Raw genomic sequence first — 10751 nt, 5'->3', positions numbered from 1 at the left:
AAAAAAAAAAAAAAGAAAGAAAAGAAAAAGTAGCAAATGAAGCCTGTTCAATATAACCATGAAATAAACTAAATTCAGGAGTTAAGTGCTGCAACAAGGAAAGATTAGCTATTCCTATCTCTGCGTTTGGTGGCTTTAGTAAAATGGAGGTCAAGAGATCCATTTCCTTTCCAGGCACTCTGACCAAGCACTGCTAGTTTCTATTCTGAGAGAGACCGGCTCTTCGATGTTGACGTTTACTGAAACTAAGTATCGAGTGTCAACAAAAGCCTAAAGACAAAGAGCAGAAAAACAAGTGGACTTGAAAAGGAAGGCTGCCAGGAAGCCCTGCGAGCGCCAGGCTCTCTGCTGAGGAAGGGCCCGCCCAGGTGCAGGAAGGCGGAGGACCTACCTCGTGCGGGGCTCCTTTGAAGACACTTGCAGACTGGTAAATGGTCTCAGTCCAGAGCTTGAGGTCTTCGTTCTCCAGCTCCTCCGCAGTCCGGTACAGAGATTTGGGGACCAGTCCGCCCTCTGGCACTTCGCACTGGAAGCAGAAACACAGTGCTGAAACCTGTGCAAACACAAACCAACCCCACGAAACCCCGACACGCCAGCCAGCACCATCCTCCTGCGCTTAACTCCTGGAAGTTGCTAAGAAAATGGAGAACACTGGCAGGGTCGTAAAATACTCTGCACTGCTGAGCAATATGTTTTTAAAAACCACTTAAATACATGTGTTTTACTTTGCATAAACAGGAACAAGTTGAAGCTGAAGTAGCATAGAATTCCTACTAACACGCGTGAGGCACTGCCCCCAGTTACTGAAGCTGGCTCACAGAAGCACTAGCGTCTTTATAATGCGCTATAAAGGAAGCGTATTACTTTAAGAAAAGAGTTTTGCTCTCAATAGCCACAGGCATCATTTTTATGGTAGGAAATTATAGTCAAGATATAGAATCAATGAATAATGTTTTGTGTCTCAAGTCAAATGACTGGTCTATAACACCAGCCAAAAACTAATGAAGAACTTCGTTTGAATTTGCCTGAAACAAGTTGAATTAGAATTTGTACGTATCATAAATCTCCTAATTGACCTTTATACAATGACTCCACAGTAAAGTTCTTAAAATCGAAGTCCTCCTTTCTATTAGCCTTGGGAAGCAACTACACAGAAAAGAAACACTTCAGTCTTCAGCCTGCAAAGTGTCAAAGCAGCGATGTCGTGTTGGAAAAATACCAAACTGACCCCTGGTTAGTAACCTCTAGCCACCAGAGAGCAGAAGTGAACAACCTCCTTTCAACTACCAGCCTGAACAGCAGCTCAGGAGGGTGGTGAAGAAGTCTTAGAAGGCCCGAGTTTTTGGACAGCTCAATTAACCACAGAGACGCTCAGCATTACAAACACACTACGGAGGTCGGCATGTGACAAACAGGTGCGACTGGCGGTGAGGCAGGTCTCCTTGTGCTCCGGCTCAATTCTTTGCGTCATAATTGGAAACAGCAACAACATGGGACGGCTAGCTCATATGAAAGGAGTTCAGAGGTTTCTACAAACCTGAGCCTGCAGTTTAACCTCACAGGCACTTGCTAAATTCTGGTCCTGTAACTTTTACTGTAACTTACTTGCTCTTTGCATTGCACTGTGATGATGCCCGTAATTTTCTTAAAGTGGAACTGATGAAGTGAAAGCTAAATTCGTTTTCTAAATTTTTATAACCATTCAGAAAGTCCAAAGTCCCGAATGTCCAATTCATTAGCTAAATACCTGAGTCAAACCCAGTGGGTACACATCTCTAACGGGTAACTGTATATGACGGATGACTAGAGAGCCCTTCTGATAAGAAGCTTCACCCCCTGTGCGTTCAGCCGCCACAGTGTGCCATGGAACAAGTCACTGGGACTTCTACAGGCTTTGGCTTCGCAATGCTCCCATGGCACAACTGTGCACCATGGGCTAGAAGCCTACAAGGACCCCAAGGTTCTGAGCTTCTCTGAATACAGGGTAAAGAAGAGGAGGCCTCTGCTTCGTTACCCAGCAACTCAGTGTATTAAAAACCCCAAACATATGTTGAGAACCACTTCCCTTCGTTTTTTTACTTTAAAGATGTTATCCAGCCCAGGCGTGGTGGCTCATGCCTGTAATCCCAGCACTTTGGGAGGTCGAGGTGGGCAGATTACTTGAGGTCAGCAGTTTGAGACCAGCCTGGCTGACATGGTGAAACCCGGTCTCTACTAAAAATAAAAAAAATTAGCTGTGGGTAGTGGCACATGTCTGTAATCCCAGCTACTTCAGAGGCTGAGGCTGAAGAATCACTTGAATCTGGGAGGCAGAGGCTGCAGTGAGCTGAGATCACGCCACTGCACTCCAGCCTGTGCAACAGAGCGAGACCCCATCTCAAAAAAAAAACAAAAAAAACAAAAAAAAGTCATCCAGCCTGGGGCAATATAGTGAGACTCTGTCTCTACAAAAAATTAGCTAGGTATGGTGGTGCACGCCTATAGTCCCAGCTACTTGGGTGACTGAGGTGGGAGGATCACCTGAGCCCACGAAGTCAGGCTGCAGTGAGCTGTGATCGTGCCACTGCACTCCAGCCTGGGTGACAGAGCCGGACCCCGTCTCCATAAAAAAACAAGGAGGGGGAGGGGCAGGTGGGACATTTTGAGAACATTCAATTTTTTAATAGCATTTTTTAAAATATGACAGCTCCTCTAAAATGGTTTAAAGATCTGATTCACACAAAGCCGTGTGAATAAAGCAAGCTACAATTGTATTATATTCTACAACAAATTCTCATTTTTATTTAATAATGAAGAAATGTACAGTATCAACAATTATTTAAATGGTTCTCTTTAACTTAACTCTGGATCAGAGAAATGGCGGCCAAAAGAAACAAAACAAAAACAAAACATCCAAATGACTGGAAGTTCTGAAAATCATTTGCGCAAATCAACACCGACCTCTCCCACCTGCAAAAGGGGCCAAATGTGCAGTTCCTCGCCTCAAGACATACCATGCACTCTCCACTCAGGAAATCTGGAATAATCTCTTTGTCGATGTAGTCCAGCAGGCCTCCAGGACCCTGGTAGTCATTTCCGGCATAAATGAGGAATTTCCTTCTGGTGTTGTCATCAATGAACGGACTAACCTGTGAGGAGGAGAAGGCCACGCAGTCACATTTCTCTGCTGCCTGAGTGTCCAAGATTAAAATGACAATGTGGTATTCTGAGTGGGAGGGTGGGGGGAGGAAATTCAAGGTTATATACTTCTTCTGTAAAGTCTAGTTGCATGGCATTAGGACACTCAAATTTTGTTTTTCCCCTCTCTTAAACAATTTGAGAAATCTTATAGCTTTGCATGCTTTTTTCCTAAGTAGTCAGGACTTTAGGTCACAGACACATATATGAATGCATGCGTGTCTGCTGTCCAAATGGCTCACAGTTACTGCAAAAAGCATCTCAACGCACCAGCGTCCAGAGCACAGGAAACACCCTGGGCGCCCGCAGGATGAGCAGGCGGCCCAGCGTCTCCGGGTAGTTGGCCTCCACCACCTCGATGATCCGCAGCAGGGCTTTCACACCAGGTCTCCACAGGTGGCGCATGTTCAGCCCCTCCAAGTCCACCAGGCAGGTCCACGAGCTGCGGTTGTGCAGAGAGGTGTTTCATTCGACAGACAGCACACTTAGCAAACTACGTCTTCTTATTTTTTTTCCTTTTTGGTCATTTATAGCTATTTCCAAATACATCATAATGAGTTTTTTAAAATTATAGTGCTATGAACTCTGTTTATATCTACTTATACAAAACACACAGGATCACTGTGGTAGGACCAAGGCCTGAAACTGCAATTAAGGCTGATTGATAATGCATGAAAAGCTCTCTCAGATATGCTCAGTGAGCCAGCAAGCAAAGCCACACTGTGCTGTCCTTGACATGCTAAACCGCCCCACTAACCTGCCATCAACAGGGCACACAGCTGGTATTTTAACACATATTGTGTCTGAACTGCAGTGGGCTATGCTTCAACAGAGAGAGAGAGAGAGACAGAGAGAGAGAGAGAGAGAGAGAGAGAGAAGCGCTGTCTCAGGAGCTGAGAATACAGCAATCAGCAAAAGGCCCTCAAAATCCCTGTTCTCACGGAACTTATATCCCAGCGAACCATCTACACCCTTATCAATGTCAACCTTTGAATCACTAAACATTTTCAGAACTCTTTACTATAACTTAAAGCTTGGTTTAAGAACACAGAGTCATCTGAGTGGGGAGGGGAGGCAAAAACAAGCAAAGGACCTGCAGCCCTGGGCTCCCACAGCCCACGCAGACTAAGCAGACAGGCCAACCCACTCAGGCTGACGTGACAGCAACGCCTGGGGTCAAAAAACCCTAAGTGTTCTGTCCCTTGTCACTAGCATATTACATGTTCACCTCTTTTCTACCTTTTAGAGCACCCTGGAAAATAATAAGCAGATTTTAATTCCAAAAATCAACTAGAAATATTTAATGCGTTTTCTCAGTAAGCTGAAAGGAAAAACAAAATCCCACATCTACCTGATAGGCCGACCGAAGACTTTCGTATTCTCTTCGCATCGCCTTAGCCCTTCTTCATTTATGGAGAGAACCTACATACAAAAGGGCATGAAAATCGTCCATGATTAGTCTAAGACTAAAACTACCCCATCCAGCTATGGAAGAGGGACACTAACAGCGTATTACAGATAAGTATGTAAACCAAAAAAGTGACCTATGCAGATTTTCTTACACATTCACATGCGCTAACTAAACACATCACCACCAACAAAAATATTTTACTCTTGACAGAGAACAAACACTGTCGTGTGCGGCAAATCAAAGGTAACGACTACCCAAAGTGAGGCGCACAGGAATCCCCAGATGAGCAGGGGCCTGGCTCTGGGGCTCTGTCTTCAGAACAAGTGCAGGGGAACAGCAGATGAGCATCTGTGAGTGTGGGAACACTCTGATACCACATGTGCCAGCCAAGAGAAAAGGCAGCCTTAGAACAGACGTAAGGCATGGCTCAAGCGATCCTTTGCTTTAGGTTAACAAACCCTTCCCCTGTAGATAAAGACCATCCCCATTTTTATGTGTGATCGTGTGCATGTGGGGATATATAAACACACATGGCGCTGGGGGCAGACTAACACAATACACAAGGGAATACCAACAGTGAGCCAGGCTCAGTGGTAGTGTTTGTAGTCCCAGCTACTAAGGAGGCCGAGGTGGGAGGACCGCTTGAGGACAGGAGTTTGAAGCTGCAGTGAGTTGTGATCACACCCAGGAATAGACACTGCACCCCAGCCTCGGCAACAGTCAGACCATGTCTCTTTTAAAAAAAAAAAAAAAAAAAAAAGCTGGCCAGGCAGGGGGAGCTCATGCCTGTAATCCCAGCACTTTGGGAGGCCGAGGCGGGAGGATCACCTAAGGTCAGGAGTTCAAGACCAGCCTGGCCAACATGGTGAAACCCTGTCTCCACTAAAAATACAAAAAAAATTAGCTGGGCATGGTGGCGGGCACCTGAAATCCCAGCTACTCAGGAGGCTGAGATAGGAGAATCACTTGAACCCGGGAGGCGGAGGTTGCAGTGAGCCAAGATCACACCATTGCACTCCAGCCTGGGTAACCAGAGTGAAACTCCATCTCAACATAATAAAAAATAAAGTCAAAAGTGCATATTTCACGATATTGGGGTTATAAATGTGCCTTTTTAGTTTGTTTGTTTTCAAATTGAAGGACCATCTTCTTCTCTGCGAGGGGGACGCACTGTTGCCAATGGCGGCAGCAGCGGAGCGGGGCCTGGCTGGAGTCAGCAGGCATTCAGGACGGTCTAGAGAAAGATGCCAAGAGCTCGCGTTAAGGGCCAGTGGAAAGAAAGCTATCAAGAGGTCTGCTGTGAGTGGCGTCCCAGGAGAGGGCAATTCCATGTGGCAGTGAATGGAAAGACTCAGAACCGCTGCTACACAGGCATCTCGGGGGAGACGTGACTGCCGCGCTGATGCTTCCACTGTGAGAGACAGTTATAACTTCTGCGTCTTCTTTTGAAATTTTAAGATGATATTAATGTATTTTCAGTTCTAACTACAAAAGCAATTAATGTTTGTTTTAACAGGTTGGTTAACACCCCAATCCTACTGGCAGAGAAAGAAAGTGACGCCACAAGTGAGGCCTGGAGTCTCGCAGCCGCGCACTTACGTATCTCAGCAGGGCTTCCTCCCCGAGCGCTCTCACCAAGCCTTTGGTGTCCATCTGCCCCAGCCTGAGCACGTAGAGGGGCCGCCCATCTGCAGAGGAGGGGAGGAATGAGTTATCGGCACCATCTCAGTTGAAACTGAGGATACAACTCTAAGACCCTTAACAGGGAAATGTGTTCGCCTATATTCTAGGAGTACTTGAAGATCTTTCTGATTCTTAGAAACAGCAACTGATTTATGTGTGTGATGGGGGGTGTATGTCCAATATTTACCCCAAAAAGTTGTAAATGAGAAAAACAAAAACCAACTGACAGAGTAGCTGTGCAGGGTCCTGGAAATAGAAGGCTGTGCTGGGACGAGGGGAATCCGGCTGGAGCTCAGCTCAGGCTGCCTATATGCTGGGCTCAGTCTGAACCACTGCCCATAAGCTGGGTTCACCTTGAACAACTGGGGCTGCCCAAGAGCTCTGATTTTCAACAGCAAGGGAACATCAAACTATCCAGACACTTCTATGACTACAGAGTACTTTTAAATTTTTCTTTTTTAGAAAATCATTTTTTTTCATATCACAGATTACTAAAAACTGAATGCAAGATTTTTAAAAGCCAGCTTCCTTCAATTCCCACTCTAAGGACCAAGATAAATGAGAACATTCTAAAAATCCTTAAAACCCCACCAGGCAGCCTGTGTTGGCTCGACTGTTTTTTTTTTTTTTTTTTTTTGGAGACGGAGTCTCTCTCTGTTGCCCAAGCTGGAGGGCAGTGGTGTGATCTTGGCTCACTGCAACCTCTGCCTCCGGGTTCAAGCGATTCTTCTCCTGCCTCAGCCTCCCAAGTAGCTAGAACTACAGGTGCACGCCGCCACGCCCGGCTAATTTTTTGTATTTTACTAGAGATGGGGTTTCACCGTGTTGCCCAGGCTGGTCTCAAACTCCTGAGCTTGGGCAATCCACCCGCCCCGGCCTCCCAAAGTGCTAGGATTACAGCCATGAGCCACCGTGCTGGGCCACATTTTTTTTTTTTTTGAGACGAAGTCTTGCTCTGTTGCCAGACTGGAGTGCATTGGTACGATCTCGGCTCACTGCAACCTCCGCCTCCCAGGTTCAAGCAATTATCCTGCCTCAGCCTCCCGAATAGCTGGGACTACAGGCGTGTGCCACCACGCCCAGCTAATTTTTGTTATCTTTAGTACAGACGGGGTTTCACCATGCTGGCCAGGATGGTCTTAAACTCCTGACCTCAGGTGATCTACCCGCTTCGGCCTCCCAAAGTGCTGGGATTACAGGTGTGAGCCACCGCACCCGGCCTCCTTTTTTTTTTTAGTAGAGACAATATCTCACTGTGTTGCCCAGACTGGTCTGGAGGTCCTGGGCCCAAGCCATCCTCCTGCCTTGGCTTCCCAAAATGCTGGGATTACAGGAGTGAGCTATCGCACCTGGCCTGGCTCTACTTCTTTATAGCCTGGAGGTCTAATGGGTGCCGCCTGAGAGGAGCCTAACTCGTCCCATACTGCCCTATCATCATGGGCCATCCACACAAAGGGAAACAGATCTTGGTGGCCACAGTGTATCCCCGGAGTCAGCACTACCCAGCCTCCTGCCGCACTGTTCCAAAAGGGGCAGCAGAAGGAATGCAGACGGATCGTGCTCCTGAAAAGGAACCAAGACTTGTCTTCTGTGGTTAACAGAGGACCAGCAGTGCCATGCTGACATGGGACGGAGGGTTGGAGGGTAACATTTATCTTGTATTTGTCACCTAGTGAACTTCATCTCCCAGGAGAATCTAGCTCTAGACCTGGTCTACTTAAAGCAAAACATTTTTATGTGCTTCAAAATCTTACGGAAATGTCTATTTACAGAAAGTTTCTCCCAACGTTTAATAAGACACGTTTGTTGAGGCCGGGCGCAGTGGCTCAAGCCTGTAATCCCTGCACTTTGGGAGGCCGAGGTGGGCAGATCATGAGGTCAGGAGTTCAAGATCAGCCTGGCCAATACGGTGAAACCCATCTCTACTAAAAATACAAAAAGTAGCCGGGCATCGTGGCGCATGCCTGTAGTCCCAGTTACTCAGGAGGCTGAGGCGGGAGAACTGCTTGAACCTGGAAGGTGGAGCTTGCAGTGAGCTGAGACCTTGCCACTGGATTCCAGCCTGGGCGACAGAGCGAGACTCTGTTTCAAAAAAAAAAAGAAAGACACATTTGTCAATGACTACAAACTTTTTAACCTTTTACGGGCAGGCCTATAACAAAGTGGAATAATATAAATATGCACAGTATGTTTCCAGTAAAAATTAATACAGTTCCAATTAACCTGGAGAAATACAAAACATGAACTGGTAATTCCAGACAAAGCAGAGCTTTGAGCAAGTCCTCTGAAAGGACTTGCTTAGAGGGAAAAAGCCAGTTCTACAGTGCTTCCCTCCCGCCGATGCTTTCAGTTCCACCCTGCCCAGCTCTCAAACTTTGGCTCACGAAAGAGAGCGTGGTTTTGACAGTGAGGTCTTCCTGCAAGGCAGGGTATGGAAGGCATTCGGGGAACTGTGTTTCACGGTTCTCATTTAAACCACTCTTCATTTTAGGTGCATCACCTTCATCCAGGCCTTACTCCCAAAGCAGAACTGAAGTGCTCACGGCTGTGATGTAGAAAACCTGGCTGAACCTTTTTAAGCTCTCATAGGGTTTAGGTCATTGAAAAGCCGCTTTGTTAACACTGCGCTACTGAAAACACTCTGCCATAGGCACTGCTGCCTTTTTAATAGGTCAAACCAAACTGTACTGCACCGAGGAAATCAAGTCATTTGCCCAAGGATGACGAGCGTCCATGAGGAAAGAGCAGTCCCAGGCCCTTCCTGCCTGCCCAGGGCGGGATGGGAGTGTGCCCGCGGGGAAGCGTATCAGTCTGTTCAACTTGGGGAAGGTGCCAAATTCTCAGAGTGAGGAGAAACGATGCACTCAAGGGGCCCCACTCAACTCCAGGGAAGGAGGCCTTGGAAGATATCTTCAACCACACATCAAGACAATGACGGAAACACAGTTTCAACTCCATCCGGTACCTTTGTCGTGATGATGCCAGCCTCCCGCGTAGTAATCCTGAAGGACCTGAGGAGGGGTCCAGGTTTCAAGAATGTAGTCTACCTGGTGCTGCTTTCTCCACGTCAAAGACTGACACATGATCTCTCTGGCTTTGTCAATATTAAAATCCCGCGCACGGAGAAACCGAAGAATATGCTCATCTTTTGGAATCTGTTGAGAGAAAAAGACGTTTCTAAGCAACATTAACAGATGTGAAGGGAACTTTGGGAGGCCGAGGTGGGTGGATCACTTGAGCTCAGGAGTTCGAGACCAGCCTGGCCAATATGGTGAAACCCCATCTCTACCAAAACTACAAAAATCAACCAGGCATGGTGGTGCATGCCTGTAATCCCAGCTACTCGGAGGCTGAGGCAGGAGGATCACTTGAATCTGGGAGGTGGAGGCTGCAGTGAGCTGAGATCACATTAACTGCACTAAAAAAAGTTGCTAAGGGAATAAGACCCTAAAATTTCCACTTTTCTTTTGCAGACAGGGTCTCTCATTCTGTCACCCAGACTGGAGTGTTGTGGCACGATCTCAGCTCACTGCAGCCACCAACTCCTGGGCTTAGGCAATCCTCCCACCTCAGCCTCCTGAGTAGCTGGGACCACAGGCACATGCCACCACACCCAGCTAAGTTTTGTATTTGTAGAGATGTGGTTTCCCCACGTTGCCCAGGCTGGTCTCAAACTTCTGAGCTCAAGCGATCCTCCTGCCTTGGCCTCCCAAAGTGTTGGGATTACAGGCGTGAGCCATCAGGTCTGGCCTAAAACTCCCACTTTTAATCAACAGTGAGCTGCATTATTATACTATTTAAAATGAGCTGGTACCAGAAAAATCTCCCTTACTGCTCTAGAGAAAATCAGCATTATCAGTTTGAATAATCGTTATGGTATTTCATTTTAGTTTCTGCAAAGTAGAGCGAGGGCATAAATAATTCCCTAAACATCAAATGCTTCAATTCTATGAACGGATCTATGAATGACTATGATCTGTGCACTTTTCTGTACGCATACTGCATTTAAATAAAAAGTCAGAATAAAGAGAGAGCAGGACACCTGGCTTCTGAATGGAAACCTTCATAGTGCCAGCAACAAAAGAGAATTAAACATGGATGATGTTGAGAAAGGCAAGATTTTTGTTCCGAAGGGTGCCCAGTGCCACACCACGGAAAAGGGAAGCAAGCACAAGACTGGGCCACATCTCCACAGTCTCTCTGGGCAGAAGACAGGCCAGACTGCCGGATTCTCTTATATACAGATGCCAGTAAGAACAAGGGCATCACCTGGAGTGAGGACACACTGATGGGGTATTTGGAGAATCCCTGGAACAAAAATGGTCTTCACTGGCCGGGTGTGGTGGCTCATGCCCGTAATCCCAGCACTTTGGGAGGCCAAGGCAGGCGGATCACTTGAGGTCAGGAGTTCAAGACCAGCCTGACCAACATGGAGAAACCCTGTCTCTACTAAAAGAACAAAATTAGCCGGGTGTGGTGG

General features: G+C 46.9%; 1 protein-coding gene across 2 annotated transcripts in view; it reads right to left on the bottom strand.

Annotated features, from left to right (window-relative positions):
- Positions 1-10751, bottom strand: part of SEC14L1 (SEC14-like 1 (S. cerevisiae)) — an 83887-nt gene that overhangs the window by 6529 nt on the left and 66607 nt on the right. For both annotated transcript variants that reach the window (XM_011987084.1, XM_011987141.1), the window contains 6 exons: positions 9237-9426; positions 6188-6276; positions 4529-4599; positions 3448-3619; positions 2994-3128; positions 392-526 (listed from right to left, as the gene is read on the bottom strand). In XM_011987084.1, the coding sequence (XP_011842474.1) occupies positions 392-526; positions 2994-3128; positions 3448-3619; positions 4529-4599; positions 6188-6276; positions 9237-9426 (792 nt within the window). The remainder of the gene's footprint in view (positions 1-391; positions 527-2993; positions 3129-3447; positions 3620-4528; positions 4600-6187; positions 6277-9236; positions 9427-10751) is intronic.

The sequence above is a fragment of the Mandrillus leucophaeus genome, unplaced genomic scaffold (genome assembly GCF_000951045.1).
Source record: "Mandrillus leucophaeus isolate KB7577 unplaced genomic scaffold, Mleu.le_1.0 Scaffold1, whole genome shotgun sequence".
Taxonomy (NCBI): domain Eukaryota; kingdom Metazoa; phylum Chordata; class Mammalia; order Primates; family Cercopithecidae; genus Mandrillus; species Mandrillus leucophaeus.
Note: the sequence above shows the minus strand (reverse complement) of the source record. Positions and strands in the feature narration are given on the sequence as shown.